Consider the following 24,975-nt stretch of genomic DNA (forward strand, 5'->3'; position numbering starts at 1 on the left):
ACTATGTGCTACTGTGGGACGCTGTGTGTTACAATGTGTGCTAGTGCGTTACACTGTGTGCTACTGTGGGACGCTGTGTGTTACAATGTGTGCTAGTGTGTTACACTGTGTGCTAATGTGTTACAGTGTGTGCTAGCGTGTTACAGTGTGTTACAGTGTGTGTTAGTGTGTTACACTGTGTGCTAGTGTGTTAAAGTGTATGTTACAATGTGTTCTAGTGTGTTACAATGTGTGCTAGTGTGTTACACTGTGTGTGTTAAAGTGTGTTACAATGTGTAACAGTGTGTTACAGTGTGTTTTACAATGTGTGCTCGTGTGTTACACTGTGCGCTAATGCGTTACAGGGTGCATTACAAACGTGAGCTTGTGTGTTACACAGTGTGCTAGCGTGTTACACTGTGTGCTAGTGTGTTACACTGTGTGCTAGTGTGTTACAGCGCATTACTGTGTTACAGTGTGTGTTACAATGTGTGCTAGTGTGTTCCACTGTGTGTTACACTTTGTGCTAGTGTGTTACACTGTGTGCTAGTATGTTGCAGTGTGTGCTAGCATGTTACAGTGTGTGTTACAATGTATGCTAGTGTGTTACACAGTGTGTGCTAGTGTCTTTCAATGTGTGCTAGTGTGTTACAGTGTGTGCTAGTGTGTTACACTGTGTGCTAGTATGTTGCAGTGTATGCTAGTATGTTACATTGTGTGCTAGTGTGTAACAGTGTGTGTTAGTGTGTAACAGTGTGTGCTAGTGTTTTACAGTGTGTGTTAGTGTGTTACACAGTGTGTGTTACAATGTGTGCTAGTGTCTTACAGTGTGTGCTAGAGTGTTACACTGTGTGCTAGTGTGTTACACTATGTGCTAGTGTGGGACGCTGTGTGTTACAATGTGTGCTAGTGTGTTACACTGTGTGTTAAAATCTGTGCTAGTGTGTTACAGTGTGTGCTAGTGTGTTATGTTCTAGTGTGTTACACTGTGTGCCAGTGTGTCACAGTGTGTGCTAGTGTGTTACACTGTGTGCTAGTGTGTTACAGTGTGTTTTATAATGTGTGCTCGTGTGTTACACTGTGTGCTAATGTATTACAGTGTGGGTTACAAACGTGTGCTTGTGTGTTACACTGTGTGCTAGTATGTTGTAGTGTGTGCTAGTGTGTTACAGTGTGTGTTACAATGTGTGCTTGTGTGTTACACAGTGTGTGTTGCAATGTGTGCTAGTGTGTTACACAGTGTGTGTTACAATGTGTGCTAGTGTCTTACAGTGTGTGCTAGTGTGTTACACTGTGTGCTAGTATGTTGTAGTGTGTGCTAGTGTGTTACAGTGTGTGTTACAATGTGTGCTAGTGTGTTACACAGTGTGTGTTACAATGTGTGCTAGTGTGTTACACAGTATGTGTTACAGTGTGTGCTAGTGTGTTACACTGTGTGCTAGTGTGTTACACTATGTGGTAGTGTGGGACGCTGTGTGCTAGTATGTTGCAGAGTGTGCTAGTGTGTTACAGTGTGTGTTACACTGTGTGCTAGTGTGTTACAGTGTGTGTTACAATGCGTGCTAGTGTGTTACACTGTGTGCTAGTGTGTTACAGCGTGTTACTGTGTTACAGTGTGTCTTACAATGTGTGCTAGTGTGTTACAGTGTGTGTTACAATGTGTGCTAGTGTGTTACACAGTGTGTGTTACAATGTGCGCTAGTGTGTTACAGTGTGTGCTAATGTGTTACACTGTGTGCTAGTGTGTCACACTGTGTGCTAGTGTGCTACAGTGTGTTAGCGTGTGTGGAGTCACCCCGTTGCTGTAGTGATGGATGTGGACGTGTGATTCCTGGTACATGGAGGGGAAGGATGATCCGTGCTTCAGGTCCTCGGAGGTCAGCCGACGATTCACCATGTGATAATGAAGAGCGTTCAGCAGCTCAATGTTCACGTTGCTCACCAGAGCATCCAGGATTTCCTGCAGCGTGAACATCATCATCACCTACATGCTTTGAACCTATTCTAAGTTGTTATCTGGGGTGTACTGACTGCTGGCAGGGCGGCCCAGGCCTCATTGCTTGGAGCGAAGAAGGTGAAGCTTCCAGGACCTTCGATCTCTTCCTTCAGTCTGGCTCGGTCAGTGTACATCTGCGTGGTGGAGGCTCCAACTACACCCAGAGTGTTGTAGATGTTCACTAGAGGCAGTGCTGCAACCACAAACACAGGAACCACACTTCAGTCATTAAAAGGTGGTGCCTTCACTGACCTCAGAAATTCTGCAGTCAAACTCAGTGAGGCATTCAAGCATTTCAGACGTTCTACCTGCAGGACAACCCTTCTCTCCAGGAATCTTCTCATAACCTGGACAGCACTCGTAGGTGATTACTCTGCAGAGGACACGACAAAGACACAAGAACACAATAAAACATGGTGACAGATGAAGACATCAGAGGATACAACACACGAGGACCCCTCTGGACCCTTATCCCTGTCCTCATGCAGAGTCGTCCTTGGGTCTCATTCAGATTCTGGGAGTAACAACATGTTTGTCCATAAAAGTGTCAAAAACCTTTGAAGACGTCCGTTCCCTCTGCTGCAGTAGACACATAAATTCCTGTCTGTGAATAATGATGCTAATAAAGTTATGAGTTGAGAGTCTGCAGTCGGTTTCCATGATGTCATGAACTCAAAACTTCCAGGAACACCACATCAGTTCTGATGGAGGTCTGGATCTTGATCAACCTGGACCCGAACTAGAAGCGGGACCAGAATCAGACCTCAGAACCTCACACGAGTTCTCAACACACTCATGTGGTCTGGGACTGAGATTAAAACCAGAACTAAAGGCAGCTGTTGCCACGGCTACTGTAATAAACACACACACACACAGAACCGCCTGTGTGTTTTTGGTCCAGTTCCAGGATTAATGTTGGTTCAGTTTTTCTCTCACCGATCAGGATGTTTCTGAACAGGATCACATCTGTTTGGAAGGTTCTGATAAAAAAAGAACAGTTCTGGACCTGAACTGGACTGTAACTGAACCGCAGACTGAATGAAGTTTGGATTTTTTTAGATCAGGTCAGACGGGATACGTGAGCCCTGAGTCTGGAGGAGTTCCTGGGTCATGGGAGGACCAGAAACCAGTCTCAAAATGTTACCACAGGGACTGTCAGAGCCCTGCAGAGTCCAGAATACCAGGAATGTGATAACATCAAGACTGAGAACTGCAGCTGGGCCAGGTTCAAGGATGGTTCTCAGAACCAGTGGCTCAGCTTGTGGGCTCCCCTGATGGGTCAGACTGCAGGATTTACAGGCAGAGGGACCAGGTGGAACCGAGGACGTCCGTCTGCTGGAAGACTGAGATTCCAGCTCCATGTGGGATGTAATGACACATGCAGGCCAAGCCGAGCCTTCAGGACCTCCTGTAGAGATTTCCATAACAAATGGGGAACCGCCGTCTGGACTCGTAAAGCTTATTTCCTCTGAGAGAAGAAGAATCTGCAGCTCAACCAGACGCCTGACGGGGGACCGGTACAAACCACCAGGAAAAACACTAAAACCACCGGGTGCCCCACTTCCTGTTTACCTTAACATAAACCTGAACGGAAAAGAAGTAACGATTCAAGGAGAGGCAGTAAATTTAATTAAATTCAATTCAGTTCAGTTCAATTCAATTCAATTCAATTCAGTTCAGTTCAGTTCAGTTCAGTTCAGGTCAGGTCAGTTCAGTTCAGTTCAGTTCAGTTCAGGTCAGTTCAGTTCAGTTCAATTCAATTCAATTCAATTCAGTTCAGTTCAGTTCAATTCAATTCAGTTCAAATCGATTCAATTCAATTCAGTTCAGTTCAGTTCAGGTCAGTTCAGTTCAGTTCAGTTCAGGTCAGTTCAGTTCAGTTCAGTTCAATTCAGTTCAGTTCAGTTCAGTTCAGTTCAGGTCAGTTCAGTTCAGTTCAGTTCAATTCAATTCAATTCAGTTCAGTTCAGTTCAATTCAATTCAGTTCAAATCGATTCAATTCAATCAAATTTAATTCAGTTCAATTCAATTCAGTTCAATTCAATTCAGTTCAATTGATATTCAGTTTAAAATTGAAAATCAAATTATAAATAATCAGCTTATCTTATATGAAACAAAAAAAAATAAAAACTAGCTGTTTTTCACTTTTGATTTGAAATTAAATGACAAGACGTTAAACTAGAAAAACAGAAGACAGGAATTGATTTTAATATTTAGTTTGTTGGTGCTGCAGACCAGCACCGTCGCCTTTGTTGTTGGGGTTGCTCACGCTCTACCAGCTGGCCTCTGTGGGCTGCACGGTCACCCCGGTGATCCCACCGCCTGTCTCCCTGAAGGACCAACATCCACCCAAAAGCAGAACGCGTTTTGTGAGGAGCTAGAGAGCCATATAGCTACTACAGCCGTTCTCAAACTGGGGGTCCCAAGATGATTTCAAAGGTTTGCCAGATCATTGTAAAAAAATATAGATTTATCAAATAAATGTGGGACTTTTACTGGAGCTGTCAAAATGGATGTGTTAATGCAAAGAGAGTGATCTGTGGAATTAACACATTCATTTTTTGAACTAACAAAGTTATTACTTGCACCAAATTAAAAATCAGAATTTGGCATGGTTTTGGCAAGAAAAGCTGATTTAGGACATTTAGGTGCCTTGTCACATCAGTGAACCGAATCCACTAAAAACCACTTCATCCTCCTTATTTATGAGGATTCTGATCATTTTCAGAGGGTGGCTGCAGGATGACCCATTTGATATAGCACACAATTACCCACTCAGTCGTCCCATCTGACATACTGGTCCACACTCTGTCCCAGTTGGTGGCGGCAATGTCAGGAAAACACTGAGAAGAATTCATTTCATCTACGACTACATAATGGCTGACTGTGACCAGAGCGCGATGAAGAGTCTGAAACACCTGTTGAACACTAACTCAGCTAACTAGCTCAAAAGATTTGGGAACCATTGCAGGACCACACTGATCCCATATAATATTATATCGCCACTTGGAAAACACACAAAGCAGGAAACAGAAACTTCCGGGTCACGGAAATCTGACAAATGATCTGAATCTCCACTTTGATCCAATCCCCCATCCTGAGCTGCAAGAAGCGACGGTGGAAAGGAAAAACTCCTGTTACCAGGAAGGAAAACCCTCCGGCAGAAACCGGCTCAGGGAGGAAGGCCATCTGCCTCGACCGGTTAGGGTGGAGAGGACAGGAAAGAGAGACTAACAGACACGGCAACTTTTATCCAGGAAGGTCTGCTGACAGAAGAGAACTACGTTAATGATGCCAGTACTGTCATATGTTTCTGCATGGAAGATAAGGAGCAGACAGATACCAGGAAGAGCCCAGTGCATTATGGGACGTCCCTCAGCAGTCCAAGCCTATAGCAGCGTAGCTAAGGAATGGCTAGGCCATCCATAACTATAAGATTTATCAACAAGGACAATTTCCAGTCTTATCTTAAAGGTGGAGAGGGTGTCTGCCTCCCAAACCCAAACTGGAAGCTGGTTCCATTAGAGAGGGCCTGATATCCGAAGGCTCCGCCTCCCATTGGACTCTTAGAGACTCTGGAAACCACTTCCCAGAGTCTCTGTTGGGAATATCAGGAACTATGGCATCTTTCATATACGATGGAGACTGGTCATGGAGAGATTTATATGAGGAGAAGAAATTTAAGTTCTATTCTAGATTTAACAGGGAGCCGATGAAGAGAAGCTAAAACTAGAAAATATGATCTCTCCTACTAGTTCTCACCACAGCCCTCGCTGCAGTATTTTGGATCAGATGGAGACTTTTCAGGGAATATTTGGAACAGCCCATTAATAAGGCATTGCAGTTATCCAATCTTGAAGTAACGGAAGGGCAGTCCTAGAAACCTGTTTTATATGCGAGCCAAAGGACAAAGCCTGGTCAAAAATACCTCCAAGGTTCCTCACTGTAGTACTGGAAGCCAAATTAATGCCATCCTGATGAATTACATAGCTAGGCAATTGTGTTCCGAGATTTTTAGGTCCAAAGACATCAGTCTTGTCTGAATTTAGAAGGAGAAAATCAGAGTCATCCAGGTCTTTATGTCTTGAAAACATCTTTGTAATCTAACAAACGGATTATTTTCATCTGCATAGCAATAAAAGTTTACACCATGCTGTCTAATGATATTATGTAAAACATGAAAGTATTGGTCCAAGAACCCTGAGGAACTCCATGAGTAACTGTGGTGTGTGAGGAAGATTCATCATTTACATTAACATAAATCTATCTGATAAATATGACTTAAAGCAGCCTATTGCAGGTCCTTTAATCCCAGTAACACAATCAAGCCTCTGTAGCAGAATGTTGTGATCAATGGTATCGAGTGCAGCTCTGAGATCTAACAAGATGAGTCCAGACAGGAGTCCTTTATCTGAGGCCATGAGAAGATCACTGGTAACCTTCACCAGGTCTGTCTCTGGGCTACGATGACCTCTAAATCCTGACTGAGATTCTACAAACAGATTATTTCTGCTCAACTGGGCACAAAGTTCACTTGCAATTATTTTCTCAAGAATTTTGGACATAAAAGGGAGGATGGATATAGGACAATAATTAGCTAACATCCCTGGATCAAGAGTCATTTTTAGGTAAAGATTTGATTACAGCAGGTTTAGATCAGGGATCTCCAACTCCGTGCTCATGAGCTACGGTCCTGCAGGTTTTAGTTTCTACCCTGATGCAACACACCTGACTCAAATCACTGTGTCATTAACAGGCTTGTGCAGAGGTGTGTTGTAGTAGGAAACATCTAAAACCAGCAGGACAGTAGCTCACGAGGACCGGAGTTGGAGACCCCTGGTTTAGATGAAGCTTTGATTTTGGTTAACTCAGAGAGCTGTACAGCACAGAAACAGTCCAACATAAATCAGGTTCTGCAGACGTTTCTAAAGCTGCTACAGATGAGACTTCATCAATAGTGGAAAGGATATCATGGATCTTCTCTCTAATAGAAACAATTTTGTTTATGAAGAAACTCGTGAAGTCATCACAGCTGAGAGTTAAAGGTATACATGGCTCAACGGCACTGTGGCTCTTAGTCAGCCGGGCTACAGAGCTGAAGAGAAACCTGGGCTTGCTCTTGTTCTCCTCTGAACTCCTTGTAGCCGTGCGCAGGGCTTTCTTAAATACTATTAAACTCTCTTTTCAGGCTAAGTGAGACTTTTCTAGACCAGATGAAGGCCATTTTCTTCCCACTTACCTTGAGGTCTTTTTTAAAGTTCGAAGCTGTGAATTAAATCAAGGAGCTGCTCCTTCTTACTGGTTATCTGTTTTTTTTAGAGGACCAACTGTATGGAACCAACATTGTGTAGTATTGTACACATATATATATATATATATATATATATATATATATACAGTATATATATATATATATGTATATTGACATACAGTATTGTAGGAAATGATGAAACTGATTTCTTAAACAGCACAAATCGACAAACATCTACTATAATGAAACTTCCTCAGTCATTGTGTAGTCTAGTAAAGTAAACTCAAAAGTTATTAAGAGATGACCAGACAGAACAGGGTTATGAGGACAAACTGGTAGTTCTCCACTATCGATGCCGTATGTCAGAAGAAGATCAAGAGTATGATGATGAGAACGAGAAGGTCTGTGGACATTTTTGTGAAAAGCCAACTGAATTTAATATAGAGTTAAAAGTAATGCTTAAGATGGTATTTTCATTATGAATGTTAAAGTCACGCAGTACAATGACTTTATCAGCATTCAGCACTAAACAATAAGAGGTCTGAAAAATCCAGGTCCAGGTGGATGATACACTACAGCTAGCAGAAGTGAAATTTAAACGGTGAGGTGGATTAGAGTCTTTAATACGAACATGATCCTCCTGCTGCTGCCAGGTTTCTGTAAGACAAAATAAATCAATATACCGATCACCAACCAGGTCACTGGCTAACAGAAGAAAGAGATCTGATATTCAGCAAGCAAGATTTAAGGGTTTTCTTTTTTGGTCTGTTAAATTTATTGTTGTGATTGTTATGAGGTTTTCATGATTTACTCCACATGTGCTTTTTGATTTATTCATTCTGGGTGGTGGGGGGGCAGACACAGTCATTATGGGATTTTGGGAGGGTGGCGGCAGGTGGGAGCCTGCAGAGAAGCAAGACTACATGTCTGCCTCCTGGTCTCAACCCTGAGCTGTCATGAGCTAAAATGACTAATAAAAATGTCCATATTCCTACTCCATCCAAAGTGGGATGAATGCCGTCTTTCCTAATAAGACCAAGTTTTCTCCAGAAACTTCTCCAGTTATCTGTAAAGCCCACGTTGTTTTCTGGACAGCCAGCAGCTGGATGACGTGGAGCTAAACATGTCACTACTGGTCAGATCTGCCAGGGGTCCAGAGAAAACTACGGAGTAAGACATGGTTTTAGCAAAGTCACCCATCAAAGCAACGTCACACAGGTGCCATTGTGTTTGCTGTAGACAAACCCTGGTCTGCTGCCATAGATACTACCATCTGTTTGCAGCAATTTGAACAAAGCAGTGAACACTGGTCTGCTTAAAAAGAGAGGTTTTTGTTCCCATGCAAGTGAACCCTGGTGGGGTTTGTTTGCAGTGTGATAGCCATGCAGTGAACCCAACAGTGCTTCACAGTCCTGGCCAGTCAATGAGACGTTTTCTTCTTCTTCTTTCTTTTGGTCAGTGGGTGTTTCAGGTAATATCACCCCTGGTGTGCAGTTGTAACTGCATGACGTCCAGGACGTTTAGTCCACTTGTGTAAGTGTAATGTGAAAAATCACAATTCCCCTCCCAAGCAAACTGAGTTTCCCGGACTATCCTGGTGTGTGAAGGCCCATTTATGCTCTATGCTACGGGTGGATACGGAGCCATCTGTCCATCTCGTGCTTCCTTTACATGCATATTTTGTTCTGTTTTCGGAGCGCTTATGGATGCAGTACAGCCGGAAACTGTGGGTGCAGTGTTGAGCTGAATCTTGACCACAAAAGGAACAAAGGAAGTCAAAATGTATTGAACTGCCGCACAGACCACCGCCACGCACCGTGCAGCCTCTTTAATGAGTCGTTCTGAGAATGAACATTACCATGATCTCCTGTTTGTTGTTGTCAGAAACTGACATCACAACTCTGAACTCTGCCCTTTAGTGGATATATTTCCTAACTACCCTGTCAACAAAAAGGGTGCATGAGAGCATGAGGACGATGACGCTTGAAATGGATGTACCCATTTACACATGTAAGGGACAGAAATGAATTTGAGGCTCCTATTACAACTGCTTTTATTTCTCAGAAATACAAGATTTTTTAACTGTGTTTTTGTGGTTTGCTCATCAAATTAGGTATGATTATATTATTGGTAAGTTATTACATTTATTGGCTTCATGACATTTAAAATGGCCAAAATGATACATTACTGGTTGCTACACGCCCCCTGCTGGAAACGCCGCAGGTGAAGATCACGAGGTGGTGTTTTGATCTGTAGGTGAGACGTCTCCAGGTGACATGTGACAGCTGCCATCTGTCCTATTCATGTCTCTGTGTTCATAACGTGGATTAAGAACGGACTAGGTGACAATCCAAGCAGCTTTATTTCCTCTCACACGAAGCTGCTGGAATTCACAAAACTCAGATTCAAACTCACCAACTAACTTTCATTCAAGGTGAGCCAGTCCAGGAGGAGCTGGAAACTGCCTCAGCTTTGAATCCCCCACAGAAACAAGCTTTTATTTTTAATGACACTAGAGAATCAGTTGTTATTCCACCTGACGTTTCTCTGATTGTCATCTTTATTTAACAACAGTGGAGGTCTGAAAGAAGCTGAGAAAACAAGGACTAAGGACCAAACGCAGCAGCAGATGTGAAACCAGGAGTTTTATTCTCTGACAGATGGACTCTCTGCATCTCTTTGGGTTTCTGCTCTGATGAAGTTCTACTGCTGAGGAAGAACCTAGATGTGGAGTAACTCAGAAAACCTCAACGTGTCTTCAGAGATCAGCATAAAGCAGGATATAAATCCAGTTTGATCCAGATTTTGTAGCTTTCCGAGTATAAAGGAGCCAGATGTGAAACGTACAGGAACGCCACAAACATCTGAAACAGGACGAATGTCCAACTGCCACAGGTCAGAGGTCAGGAAGTCTGATGTTCCATTAAACCAGGTTTCTGCAACACACAGAGCCAAGTCTGAGTTCTGACCCTGGCCCGGCTCTCAGGCCTCTGGCTGCAGCTCCTTTAATAAAATAAAACTGAAAGACGAGAATCTCCCAGAACGCCTCCAGTAAATGTAAACAGATGGAGACCAGCTACTGTGTGTATGTTGGCACACACACGGTTCTGATTATCAAACCAGATGGAAACTTGACTCCCGTTTGTTCTCCACATAAACAAAGATGGCTGCCGTGGATTTCTGTCAAAACAAACGGAGCTCGCAGTAATTCAGCCGCTCTGGGGAAAACGTTCCAGAAACTTCCAACCAAGAAAAAACAGCTTCCACATCAGTGCAGAGCCGGCCTTCACCTCTGCAGAGGAGCCGGGCTCTGATCCAAAACTACTCCCAAACCCAAGAGAAACATGTCGGCAGGAGGAGAAACACTGGCTGAAACCAGGAAGCAGAACCAGAACCCAGAAGAATCCCAGAACCAGCTTTGTACAGTTAGATGGCCCCCAGGGGCCCAAAGGCTCTGTGACCCTGCTATGACAGGATCTGGTACCTTGTGGACTGCAGACAGGTTCTGATTGAGTCCAGTTCAGATGATTATAAAACTTTTTCAAAGTCAGGTTAAGTCCTATGCCCCCCTCAGGCATTTTTCTCCAAGTTTCAAACTTTTTAAACAATTTTCTGTGAGTTTTGGCTGTTATGCTTATGCCTATTGAATTTGTGCAATAGCTTTTCTTATTTGAAAAGTTTACTATTTTAAAACTACCAGGGGGCACCAAGATTTTTGTGTGTGTGTGTGTATGTATGTATGTATGTGTGAAATAATTCCTAATAAACATCTGATCAGCATTTTAATAATCAGAAATTATTACACACACACGAAAAAGTTCACTCTTGGCGTCCCTGGTTGTCCCACGACTTCATAATATAACTTTCCTGCGTCTGACTACATTAGGAAAACAATTTCATCTGGTGGAATCCAGTAAAAATGTCAAATATCACTACTTTTCTCCTAAATGAAATGCTGACATTAAAGAATGTGGTGACTGTGAGATTAAAATATATTGTTTTAATGGAAGTCAGTGGAACATTTCTGCTGCAGATGTTTTTTACATATTCAAGACTCTAATTACCACCAAATTGTTCTCCTGATACTAATTATATAGAAAATTATTACATTTCAAAAATTAAACCGGCATTTAAAGGGTTAAAATCCTAAAATGATTGAATGTTTGGTAGTTTTGAGCAGGTCTGAAGCTGTTCAAGTGATTCATGAAAAAAGAAAGCAGAAAAAAAAACAGATTTATAATTTTTAACAGCAGTTTTTGTGTATATACATTAATGCCACTAAGGTCCCCAGAGGGAGTTTTTGAAACTACATAAAGAATAGCAATGCAAGTAAAGAATTTTGTTGCTAATCTTTGACATAAACAAGACTCTACTCAACCCCAGATGAGCCCCTAATGCTTGTTAAATGTAAAATAATTAATCTTTTGTGTTGTTTGTAATAATGCAATAATTCAAATAATCATAACAGCATTTAAAGAGTTAAAACCATTAAATGATTGAATGTTTGGTAGTTTTGAGTAGGTCTGAATTTGTTTGAATCATTTATGAAAAAAAGTAGACAAAATATTAATGTATGATGATTTTATAATGGTTTTGAAGCTCTGCAGGATAAGAACACGACCAAAATCCTGCTCACGACTGAGTCTGGTACCATTTCCTGTAAGAACCTGTTTCCCTTTCCAGAACCTGATGAGTTATGTCGTCACCAGCAGCTGCAGCAACCATGATGTGGCCGATGCTCTGGTTCTGTTTCAACATGACAACCAGGCCTGAAAATGCAAACGTGGCCTGAATGTTTGAGTTCAGCTGGAGGGCGGGGGGGTGGTTATGAGTATTCCTTCTGCTGACCTCTGACCCACACAGATCCAGAGCTGCAGACAAAGGCCCATCTGTTTGACTGAGAACACCCCCACCTAAACCACACAGCTTCTGAGTGTGTGTGCTCTGTATGATTTGTGTGTCGAGCCGCTCAGGTCCTCCAGCTTCACTTCCTCAAACCTCCACAGAAAAGCTCACTTCCTGATTCTCTGCTGATGTTTGTTGGAACCTTTCAGAACTGTCCAGAACCATCCTGAACTGGGACCAGTTGGAAGAGACAGCAAAGGTGGAAAGGCAGACGTCAAAAGTTCAATAAAAAAAAGAGAAAATGAGGGATACATGGAAAAAAAGAAGACAGAAAGAAGAGGGTGGAAGATGACAAGGGAGAAGGAAGAAAGCAGAAGCAGATGAGAGTGAGGAGAGGAGAATGTAAACATCGGAAATGAAAAACAGATGAGTCATTGTGTAAAAGTGCTGAAGCTGCCGTTTCCATGGAAACCAGCCCACCGGTCAGTGCTGAGAGAAGCTGGTTTACTTGAGCTGCGTAAGAGAAGCGCCAAGTCTCACCAGAACTCAGAGCTCCACCCACAAACATCCAAAGAACAGCCTGACACAAAGGTTCTGGGCTCCCAAGCTTTGGGTGCCCAGAACTTTGCATGATGCCACAGATCAGCCAATCCCAGACCAGCACCCTGCAGCACTAATCAGCTGGCATGACCATCCTCTGAGGAGCTGCAGAGACTCCAACATCAACACCACAAACACCAGCCCAGTACCGGCCAGGTACTGTTGACCCAGTGTCATCCCGGAGCTGGCCCGGCATCGGCCAGGTGTCAGCCCTGAGTTGGCCCGGCATCGACCCGGTGTCAGCCCAGAGTTGGCCTGACGTCGACCCGGTGTCAGCCCAGAGTTGGCCTGACGTCGACCCGGTGTCAGACCGGAGTTGGCCTGGCGTCAACCCGGTGTCAAAAACCTGTCAGAATGTTGTGCTCTGATCTCAGCCTCATTCAGAGCTCCTTTGACTGTAAGATGCTTCATTTACTCAGCAGCTGATTAATTAATTCAGAAGAAACTTTGATCCAAAGTTCTGAACTTCAATCCATCAGAACCCTGCTGTCAGAGCCGGTCCAGATGTCCACGGCCAGTGTGAGTGTGGTGTGTTCAGGTGTTCTCTTTAACTGGTCCACCATCATGGAGCTACAGATGAGAAGAGTCTGGAGTGAACCTGACAGAACCAGAGGACATTCCTGAATCATTGTTAAAGGACCAGAACCTGTATGAGTTAGCTGCTGCGGAACCAGAAGTCTCTCTGAACCTTGACTGACGCACCCATAGGTAGCTAGTGGAGGTATATGAGGAGCGGAGGGTCATGTGACCTGTTTGGTAGAAGGAACAGCAGACCATCTGCCAGGTTCTGGTCATATCTTTAGGATTTCACTGAACCAGGATGTGAAGCAGTAGAACCATGATCCATCAGAGGTTTCTATCTGTTACCAGAAAATTTTTATTTTTTGAAACTGGATAAACAGACCGAGTCGGGCCGCTGTGTTCTGACCTCTGGAGGAAAAACAAACCTCTGTCTCTTAAATCTTCATCATTCAACCGTCAGCTTCCTCACCTTCACAGCTCCACAGGGACGGTTCGCTGCAGCCGGGTGGAAGTCAAGAATGTGCTTCTCCCAAACAGAACGTCCACAGACCGTCGGACCAACCCCGAGGACCCAGTTCTGGTGTTTACAGGGAAACACACACACTCTGTTAATGAGGGTCTCAGCAGGGGCTGAGCCGGATCAGAATAACTGGGTCTATCTGTCCCTCTGAGGACCAGCTTCAGGGTAGGAGGACTTCTCTGTCTGTGGAAGACTTTGGTTCTGGACTTCGCTGACAGACAAGGCTCACTTGAGGGCTCACTCTTGGTTTCAGGGTTCAGGTTTTGTTTGATCAGACCACTGGTGTCGCTCCTCACAAAGACAGCAGTGTGTGCAGCGAACGCCTCACTGCAGGAAAATACCTGACGTTCAAGAAGTGTGTTCTGATCTGAGTTCTGATGCTGAACCAGAGCCTGAAAGCTGTCCCACACTAAGTTGTGAGATTCAGTGACCAAAAACACATTTTAACAAGACTTTACAGGTTTCTGTTTTCTGATGCATGAAGATAAAAACAAACAAACAAAAAAAATAAAGTGGTATTTTAAAGTTTCCGGATCTGATCCAGAACTTGGAGGATCCTGAAAACTTAGTTGAAAGAGCTCGGCTCAGATTATCATCTGTACTGAGACCGTTCCCGGGATTGTAGCTGTCCTCTGTGGTGCGTTCATGTCCTCTCCATTCTAAGTTTAAGTTCTATTTGTGATGAGAGCATGGGTTCTCTGTGCTGAGTTCAAGTGCTCATTTTACCACAGAAAACAGCCTTATTGCTGCTGGTTCTGAACATCTGAACTGTTCGCACTTGAAGGTCCAAACAGAGGTTCTGTTTTCCTTTGTCAACATTTGATCTCTGATGCACCTGATGACATCATCCATCATTGTGCCAAACTGGACTCTTATTGGTTCAAAGGAGTTCTGACACAGAGAGATTATTATTTCAGAAGAACCAACCAAAACCGAGTTTCTCTTTAAACTTTGGTCTTTTTTTGTTTCACACCAGAAGCTAATCAAACCTCGGTTCTGGTCGAGTGGACATCTCACGGCTGTAAGTTCAGAACAGCGTGAAACTCATCAGGTGTGAAAGTCTAAAACTGGACCTGGATTCAGATTCACAAACCTCAGAACTCAAACGTATAAATTTGTCTGGTCCCATTAAATGGAAATCCAGTTCTCACGGCAGGTGTCCACAGAGGCAGATGGACGCTGATGGTTCTGCCAGGATGAGGACGTTTCCTCCACTGAGGTTACACTGAGGTCCAAAGAAGGACATTCCAGAAACATTGAACCGGTTCAATGGAGAGAACAGGACACGGAGAGAACGGAACATGAAGAGGACGGAAACTGGAGAAGACAGAAAATGGACAGGACAGAACACTGAGAGAGGACAGGACACGGAGAGGACGGATGCAGGTTTTGGTGTGACTCACGTGGGCTGACCGCAGATCTTCCGATGGTACCACTGTTTACAGTTGGTGAAATATTTCTTGTTGGTTCCTTTAAGCTGCTGCATGGCACAAACATTCGGCCTGAGGAGGACAGGGGGATGGAGGGTGAGGAGGACAGGGGGATGGAGGGTGAGGAGGACAGGGGGATGGAGGGTGAGGAGGACAGGGGGATGGAGGGTGAGGAGGACAGGGGGATGGAGGAGTGGACACACAAACAGAAATCAGGGAACATTTCAGATCCACACATATTGATGAAGACCACAGAAATATTCCGCTTCCACCAGCAGGTCCGGGTCGGTGCGGGACATTTTGGTTCGGCAGTCCTGACCTCTGCCAAGCACGCCCTCCACTGGTAGCCGGACAGCAAAGGACAGATGTGAAATAGAATGATGCAGCAAAACGCCTTCTATTTATTTTTTATGGTTTTATTCAGTGGTTGTATTTTCTGTGGTGGTTTTATTCTTTTGCGGTTTAATTTGTGTTTTTTATAATTGGTGAAGGATCATTTTGGGTGTTTTCTTTTTTAATTTCATTTTAGTGGTTTTTAATTCCTTCGTAGTTTCTATTGGTGATTTTATCGGATTGTTATGTCTGGTGCATGTGAATGGATTTATTGTTTATGTTGTAATGTCTGTTTTTTACTAAGTGATAGTACTTGCTTTGTTTTTTATGGTTATCAGCTTTCATTCTTGTATTTCAGCACCGAGGTTTGAGAGAATTTTAATTCTCTGTTTGTCCTGTACGCTGCAGAATTGACAATAAAGCTGACTTTGACTTTGACTATCATTGGGGACCTGTCTGTAGACAAAGTTTCCCGTTTGGGGCAGTAAAATGACTTGAATTGAATCCTTGAACTATAATGAAGAAGAACCAACACAGAAACGAAGGAGTAGGACGGTGGTTTGTGTTCTTTCTTCTTGGCTTTAAACAACAAAGTTCTCCATGTATTTAAACATGGAGCTGTTCCTGCTGTCTTCTTATTGCCGACTCACACAGGAAGTCATGACGCTTTAAACCAGACCACGGACAGCCGTGTGTCAAGCTCCACCTTTTGGGTCAGATCCATTAGAGTGGGACTCCATCAGAAAGGTCCCAAAAACGTAGCACGGGTCATATTGGATATTCTGGCGCCCCGCCCATTTTTTGCTGGTGAAAACACAAATACCAACCCAGAAACACGTCAGAGATCCCACGCTGAGGTTTAACCCTGAACACACCACAGCGATTTCTCCTTAAATCACTTAAAAAAAAATGCATCACCTTCAACACTTTTGTCACCTTCCTCACGTCCATCTTCTCCATAACCTTCATTACCGCCATCACCTCCAACCTCGCTCATCTCCACCACTCCCTCACCGTATGTACCCCCCCTTACACTACCATCTTCCTCATCTCCATCATTTTCCTCATCTCCATCTACTTCATCATCTTCATCACCTCCCTAGCCTCCCTCATCTCCATCTACTTCATCATCTTAGCCACCTCCCTCATCTTCACCGCTTCTATAAGTGCTTAACAATAAAAAGAAAAAATTAAAGGCATGGTTAGAAATAAATTAAACTTGTTGATAATCACAGTAAACGGTTGTAGTTAGATACCGATGGACCAGGTTGTTATTGAAAGAGTCATGTTTTTTTTCCAGGGTGATCAAAAATGAAAAAAAAAAAAAAAATCAGTTAGAAATCACAAATTAAACATGTATAAACCAAAATTTTGAGATACATCTCTGTATTAAATAAAGCAAACAGACTTCATTAGTTCGTCCATGCTCCGTGCAGCGGTCTGAGGCAATAACTGCAAATACTTCCACCACTCGTACAAGAGAAAGCAGAGTCCATACATAAACCAGTTTTAAAAAAGTATAAATAAATTATTTTTACACGGTAACGAAAAGTTGAGGGGTTTTTGATTATCACTGTTTATTTCTCTTTTTTTTTTTGTTATTATTGTATTATAATGATAAAAAGACTAATGATATTATTATTTTTCTATTGATAGGAAGCTAAATAATTAAATATTATTGATTTATTACGTTGGAGTGGGATAAAATAAGTTTTTGGAAATGTAAATAGAATATGTATTTATCAGTTTATTATTATTTTATTTGTCCATTAATGTATGATCATTTTGTTTGCTTGTTACAACTAAACTCAACCTGCCTTAACTTCATCACCTTCTCCACCACCTTCCTCATGTCCATCACCTTCATCATCTCTGACACCTTCACCGTGACGTCATGGTGACTTTGGACCAGCCAGAACCACGTGGACGGTTCTGGTGTTCTAAAATAAAACGTGCCAACTTAAATGGGCTGATTCTACCTTAAAAACAAGGCTGTTCTAGTTGTCTGGAGGTTTTTACAGAAAGCCGGACCGAAGGTTAGAACCTCCAGAACCGTTCAGATCCTGCAGAGCCGGTCCTGATCGATCAGCTGATCACTGCCGTCACTCTTTAAAACATCCAGTTTCAGACCGACACATGAAACAACACCTGCAGAGCAAAGAACTTTGTATAACCGGACCGGTACCGGATTACCCAGGACCTCTGCTGCACGAACAGAACTTTTCGGTTCGGTTCTGTAGGGTTCGGCAGGCCACTCACCCCTGCTGCCGGCCTCGGATCCGGCTGTGCTGCAGGACCGCCTGGTACGGAGACCTGGCTACGCACACGGTCAGAACCAGGGACAGACCCAAAACCAGCACGCACGCCTTCATCTTCACTCTGCTGACAAGACTGAAATCCTGCTGCTCTTCCTCCTCCTCTTCCTCTTCTTTCTGTTTCTCTGCGCTCTGAAAACGGTCCGAAGAATCCTCTTTATAGGCAAGAGGAGGAGGAGGAAGAGGAGGAGGAGGAGGAGGAGGAAGAGGAGGAGGAGGAGGAAGAGGAGGAAGGATGGGGAGGAGCGAAGCTCAGACTCCTGTGAGCGGGATTAAGGACCTACACCCCTTCCCCACAGAAAAAGTTCGGATCCTCTCATCTGAACCTGAAAAGTAAAAGACTTCTGAGAACCACGTGACTGCTGGGCAGGGGCGGGTATAAAGAATTTTTGGAGGGGGGCACGCGGAGGTGCTGGTGATGGTAGTAACACAGACTGGGAAAAAGATGGGACGTGTATAAAAAAAAACTTTTAAAATAAAGATTTAGATTTTAATGAATTAAATATTAAAACTGAAAGTAAATAGTTGATGGTTTTTGATCCAATCAGAAGTTTTATCAACTTGAGTCACAACTGCTGGTCCTCTAATGTTTACATCTTCTTCATCAAATGGAAGTGAACAGGTATCATCATCATCATCATGTGAGCTGAAGGTCTGAATGAAGAGCTGCCAAAGAAAGGCAGTTCATCTGTCCAGGTCACATGACTTTCTCTTTCTTTCTTTCTTTCTTTAACCACTTTGGTCCACGTTTATGGACTATATATATATATATATATATGTATATATACACACATATATATATATGTGTGTATATATATATATATAGTCCATAAACGTGGACCAAAGTGGTTAAAAAAAGAAAGAAAGAAAGTTTGTACATCAGTAGATTTTAGGTGTTTTGTCATGACGACGAAACATCACCACTAATGTCATCATGGAGAACACGTGATCCTGGAAAGAAAAGATCCAGAAGCGACAGAGAACCTGATGATCGGAGCATGCCATGTCCCACTGACAGTGAAAGCCTCACTGCTCATCCAGAGAAGCTGAACAAAGACTGAAGGTGAACATCTGTCCAGCTGCAAATGTCCCTGAGGAGGTGAGACGTTCAGGGACATCCAAACGGTACTACAGAACTGAGCACTTCAATGACCTTCTGGAGAAATGATGTTTGACATTAGAGGTGAACAGTACGTCTCCTTCCAGATCTTTCCTTTCACTGATCCTGTTTTCATCGGTGTGGCTGGGTTTCATAGACGTTGACCTTCGTGTGACATGATGACAGGACGATGAAGAGGAGCTGAGGAAGACAACGCTACACCAACATGGAAACTTCTGCTCCTCTGTGGCTGCAGGACCCTCTGTTTCCACTTTAAATCACAGCTCCACTCTGACAGCTACATCAACAGAGGACAGGTCCAACAGAGCCGACGGTCTCCACAAATCACCGGTGACAACACACACACCTTTACACGCGTAAACAAGTCTGCTTCACATGCTGAGGATTCTCTGTCTGAAGCCAGCGTGAGTCCGCTACATGCCGACACAACTGTTCCAGGCAGGTCTCGTCCTCATCTGCTGAAACACGTGTGTGTTTTATGGATGAAGCGTGTCGACACCTGGAATTTAGAGGAATAAGAAGACGACATGTAACGCTAAGTGGACATCACTGCAGGGTCTGTTCCAGGCGCGTTGCTAGGTATAACGCTCTACTGGGGCACAGGCCCCTACCACATATCACCCGTCTCCTATACACACACACACACACACACACACGCCATGCCACTGCCACATTCCTATAGAAATACTAACTGAGATATTAATGAGTGTAAGAACATATTTCTTTTAACAAACATGAAGACTTTGAACATGGCAGTAAAAGCATAAACGCTGTCAGAACTCTTCATACACACTCCACAGTAATGGTTATTATGGGTTCAGGGTGATCGTTCAACTCATTCTGAACAGTTTTTAATTTTTCAGCATTAAAGGGTACTGCCTGATTTTCACTTCCACAAAGTGGTCGATCGTCGACTGGGACTCGGCAGGAAGACCTGCGTCATGTTTGGATGGTCATCTGCTTCAGTAAGCTTTGGTTTGAAGGGACTGGGTCTCCTGGTTTAGAAGCTATTTAAGAAAATAGGCCTCCAATAGCAAGTATAGATTATTTTAATAATAATATAAGAGTTGTGTCTTCTTCGGATGATCATGGTGAATTGAGGCCACGCCATAAAACTTCAAAACAGATTTATTGAAAAGAAACAAAAACTAAATCCCAAACAAAATCTCTCTTTTACTGACTACAGCTCAGACATTCAATGTTTAACTCAGGAGTGTGTGAATTTGTGTGTGAATAAGCCTGCTTGAACAAACTTTCATAAGTATGGCTGCTTAATGAACACGCTTGTGTAAAAAAGATACGGGGGGGGGGGGGGGTGTTGCTGCTGCTTCTTCTGCTTTTCTTTATTCTATTGTAGTTTACTCTGGGAAGATCTGTGGATCGCTGGGCTCGCAGCTTCTGCTCAGTGTTACATGAGAGTTTCCATGTTCCTGCAGCTGATCTGACTGACTTTCCCTTCTTTGAGACCTCATCAGATGCTTTCTGTTTTTAAAACTTCAGCGGGCACACATCTTTCTTTTCCATTGCCTAGACATGCTTTAAAAGGAATAAATTAAAAAACAACGTAGTTTTATGTAAGGGGATGGTTGTAACAACCCAGCCCGACCCTGTCAGCCAACGTTCAGGTAGCCGTCTTAGCATAGAGGTTAGAAATCAGCGAGGGGGCGAGACATCACATTTTACCTAAAAGACAACTTTTTCCATTTACTGTCATATGTTTTATTTTAAGTTACATACGTATTAAACAAAATTAGCGTTGATTAAAAAACTACTTTCTGTAATGGTGTCTCCCTGAGGACCCGGAAATTCAGCCACACACACAGTGATAGATTCCAAGAAAGTAATTTATTCAGTCCGGGTAATGGAGGAGATGAGCAGGGTTTGGTCCAGTAGGAAGCGGTGGCGCCTTCCTCAGGTAAAGCAGGGAATAATATCCTGAAAGGGCTCCAGAAACAGTCAGGATGATCCACAGTCCAAACAAGTAGAGATTTAAGAAGCCAAGAGTCATAAACAGGGGTAGGAGGCAGACTACTTAGCTGGGGCAGGCGAATATCCGTGGTCGTTCCAAAACAGGTCAAAATCCAGGAGAGCACAAGGCAGGAGCAGTCCGACAGGGGATGAGGCAAGAGAAGTCCAAGGGCCGTAACTGGGTCAAACACAGGAATCAGAAAACAAGAGTAAACGCTGGACATCAACAAGGGAAAACAATGCTGACCATCTGGCAGGGAAGCAAGGACTGGAGTGAGCTTAAGTAGGGAGGGGAGCAGGTGAAGAGAGTGAGCAATCAGGATTGCCACAGGTGGAGCAGATGAGCATGATGAGGGACTGGAGGCCCAGCAGAGCAGCACCCATGACAACTTTCTTATCCCAAAATCAGTTTTTATTCAATAAAATCCTCATCCATGTGTTTTCAGCCTTGTTCACTGTCATGTGAGATCGAGCAGGAAGCAGGTAAACACTGAAATGATCACCTGACTCCTGTCTCATTCCTGATTGGTGTAAATCAGGCATGTCAAACTGGTCCAGCAAAGGGCCGTGTGGCTGCAGGTTTTTGTTCCAGCCAGCCAAGAGCACACAGTTTGACCAATCAGCTGTCTGAAGACTGAGATCAGTTGATTGAATCAGTCAAATCTGGTGTGCTGCTGCTTGGTTGGAACAAAAACCTGCAGCCACACGGCCCTTTGCTGGACCAGTTTGACATGCCTGGTGTAAATAGTGGCGTTCCAACTCTCCCAATGTTCCAACCATCCCCCGTCTCCCCTATATATCTTCTGCTGTCTGACTTACCTGAATTAATGTATGATAAATATTTGCTGTCGCAGGTTAATCGTAGCGTTTATTCTGGGACACAGTAAATGGGGTCTGGCGACTCCTCAGCTCTGGATCCAGATTTCTGTCTGTCGTCTGTCGTTGAGGAAGGACGGTCGATAGAAAACATGATCTGTTTCATTCTGGACCTTTTCTGGATAAAAGCAGACTACAATTCAATCATAAGAAAATAATTACATAGCAATGGAAATCTCCCCTGGACCTGGACCTGGACCTGGACCTGGACCTGGACCAGAGTCCGACAGGATCAGTGACTACAGATCTGGTCATGTACACCTGAACTGAGCTTCTTTAATCCATCCTTTATGTTGGACTCCTTTTGTTTTCTTTTACAAAATAACTTTATTGACTTGCTTTTCAGAGTAAAAAAAATCAAATGTAAAACAGAACCACAGGTGTTTTACACCTTGTAAAGGTCAAAACTGAAAATACAAACAAACACACAAGACAAATGAATTCTGTATGTAGAGTTTAATTAACATTTTATCTAGTTAGTCACCACATATCTGAGAAGCAGAAGAAAAACAGCATTTCATCTTTTTCTGTCCAAGGAGAGCCATCCATAGTTAGTAGAGTAGAAACAACATCAATTTGACTTCTAATGAAAGTGTTGGTGTGCTTTCTGTCAGATATGTTGACTTCAGTCTTAGAGACTGGGTACACATTTAATGAATGAACGTCCACGAGTGCCTACTGGACCAAATTCACCACAGTGTCTGTTTGGATGCAGGCAGATCAAGTTAACAGGGAGAAGTCAGCGTCATGCAGCTGTGGGGAGAGAAGTTATGCTTGTAAAGAAAGTCCAACATAATTAAACCTGCTGATGAAATTTAGCTAAATTTACAAGTAATTTTAGGGCATTGCAGTGGAAGTTAAGGCCATAGTTAGGGTAACCCCTAACCCTATTAAACATGAGAAAAATTCCAATCACAAACTTTTTAGAAAACATTTGATCCTATTAACTTTTATGATTTTAATAGAAGTAGTAAATGTTAAAATATTCAGTCTCATAATTTCCAGGCAGACTTGTATTCCTTCACCGCCTCCGCCTCTTCTCCCAGGATGTAAACAAAGGTTTGTTTACTGCTGGTCCTCCTGAAGTCAACAATCATCTTTTTCCAGCTGAATTTTCTAGAGCTTCTCCAGGACTACACTCCCTGTTTTTTCCAGGCGAGACTGGGCCTGGAAGCAGGTAGATGATGGTGTCTTCAACAAACTAATGGGTCCTGAAAGGTGTCCACAGACTTCAGAGGAGATTCAGCATGACTCTTTAGTTCCTGTGACGCGTCATGATCAGCTACACCCATCTACTGGCCGACGTCCTGCCTGCTTCTCCATAACGGCTGCACATCGGACCAGAACCAGCACCAGAGTCTGCTTACTCCTAATAACCACCACTGGTACCAAAATCAACAGACATCTCACCAGAACCAGACCTTGCTGACCCCCGTGTGCCAGCTCCAGGTCTGTTGGGGTGATGGCGGATTCAGCTGACAGTTCGGACTGAACGTTTTCCTGAAATAAAAACAACTTTTTTGTGTTTATTTTTCTGACAGGAGCAGAACTGTGGAGAACATCCAGGTTCTGTCTCACCGGGTTGGAAACAGAATCAGCTGATTTCAGACATTTAGAAGATGTTGTGGAGTCCCTCTTCATCCTTTTTGTCCTGCAAATGAGGAATTTATTCCTTTCTAAAACTCTACAGTCCTGCATGGTTAATTTCCCTTAAAATGTAAACAAGATCTACTGATTTGTGATGGAGGACGTGACCCAGCGGATCGGGGCAGGGTTTGACCTGGCCTCCATCAGTCGAGGCCGCACACAGAAACACACACCAGACTGTTAATGATTAGTTATTATCCAGGAATCCAGCTCCGAGCAGAGACAGTAAAACACTCAGCAGGAGGCTCCCGTCTGCCTCCCAGTTTATGGGCCGCTTCAGTTTCCGTCACGTGTGGGATCACCACCGTCTGCATCAGTCCGACTGTGAGATGCGGAGAAAAACAAACCCTGCAGCAGTTCAGGTGTTTTCTGCAGTAATCACATGTTAATGTCAGAGATGCTCGGCAGGTAAACCCAAACTGTCAGACTGTGTTTAGGTGAACTGGTCCTTTAAAGAAAGCAGACCCACCTCACAGTAAACACTCAACACAGAAAACATGTTCAACATTTCTGCTCAGATTAAACAGCTCTGAGTGAACCCTACACCTGGTTAACATCAAAGAGAAACACCTGATTTGAAACAGCTCTGATGAGTCAGGAAGAGGAAATCTACAGGAACACGGCTCGAGTTATTTTCCTCTCACATGAAAATAAAGATGTTTTATAAAGAAAAGAGTCAAGATTCCATTAAAGAACAAAGAAAATCTGGTGGCCTTTTAAAAACACTAAAAAAAAAGAAATCTGATTCTTTTCCATGATCAGGCTAGTTTCCATGAACTGGTCCAAAGTTCGTCTGCATCACCCAAGGGGGGGTGAGTATAGGCTACCCTGCTGCCAGTTAGAATTCAGTAGAAGAAGTAAATGTTAGGAAACACCAGTGACCAAAACCCTTTCCTGACTGTCTAGACCAAGCTTCAACCTCTGGCAGTGAAATGTGAAGCCGATGTGCAGAAAACTGCAGTTCCCCCCTCATCCACTAGGGACTCCAAAACAGAGCAAATCCCTATAGACTCCCATGTTAAAAAGACCAACTTCACAGCAGAAATAAACATGTTTAAAGCCTGGTACAAAAATCCATTTTAGGATTTATAGGATCTAACTCATCTATTTTAATGTTTTATAATCTTGAAATTCGACATAATTAGGGGCGTGTCTTTTTGATTGACAGGTATCTAATATCCACGGTAAGAAGGGAGAGTGCAGCACAACCGCGGTTTTTAGCCGGCTAACGGCGTTCCTTAGCTTTAGCCCACCTACCTCTGTTAGCTGGTTAGCTACTGTTAGCTCCGGGTTAGCTTGGTTAGCTCTTAGCTACAGGCAGCTTGGAGCTTGATGGGTGTCAATCATCCACCCCCACCCTACACTCCCCCTCTCAGCTCCACCTCTTTGCCCATTTTTGGATTTTACGGGAATGACGAGACATGTGACGCTGCCAAGATGGCGACGGTGGGAACCGCTCAATGAGCTTCATTTTTAAAAGAATGAAGAATCTTTATTGAAGAAATGTAAAGCAGTACAAAGAACATGTTTTTACTATCTGGACAAGGAGCAATGAAAATACTGGACATAATT

The 24,975-nt window shown here is 43.4% G+C and overlaps 1 protein-coding gene across 2 annotated transcripts in view; it reads right to left on the reverse strand.

The window, feature by feature from the left end:
* tgfbi (transforming growth factor, beta-induced) overlaps positions 1–18,111 on the reverse strand; it is a 55,736-nt gene extending 37,625 nt beyond the window's left edge. For both annotated transcript variants that reach the window (XM_041990323.1, XM_041990322.1), the window contains exons 1-5: positions 17,737–18,111; positions 15,118–15,216; positions 2,284–2,348; positions 2,011–2,168; positions 1,775–1,939 (exon numbers count right to left, since the gene is read on the reverse strand). In XM_041990323.1, the coding sequence (XP_041846257.1) occupies positions 1,775–1,939; positions 2,011–2,168; positions 2,284–2,348; positions 15,118–15,216; positions 17,737–17,849 (600 nt within the window). In that variant the 5' untranslated portion in view covers positions 17,850–18,111. The remainder of the gene's footprint in view (positions 1–1,774; positions 1,940–2,010; positions 2,169–2,283; positions 2,349–15,117; positions 15,217–17,736) is intronic.
* Between the last annotated feature and the right edge of the window lie 6,864 nt (positions 18,112–24,975).

Source organism: Melanotaenia boesemani, chromosome 7 (assembly GCF_017639745.1).
Source record: "Melanotaenia boesemani isolate fMelBoe1 chromosome 7, fMelBoe1.pri, whole genome shotgun sequence".
Taxonomy (NCBI): Eukaryota; Metazoa; Chordata; class Actinopteri; order Atheriniformes; family Melanotaeniidae; genus Melanotaenia; species Melanotaenia boesemani.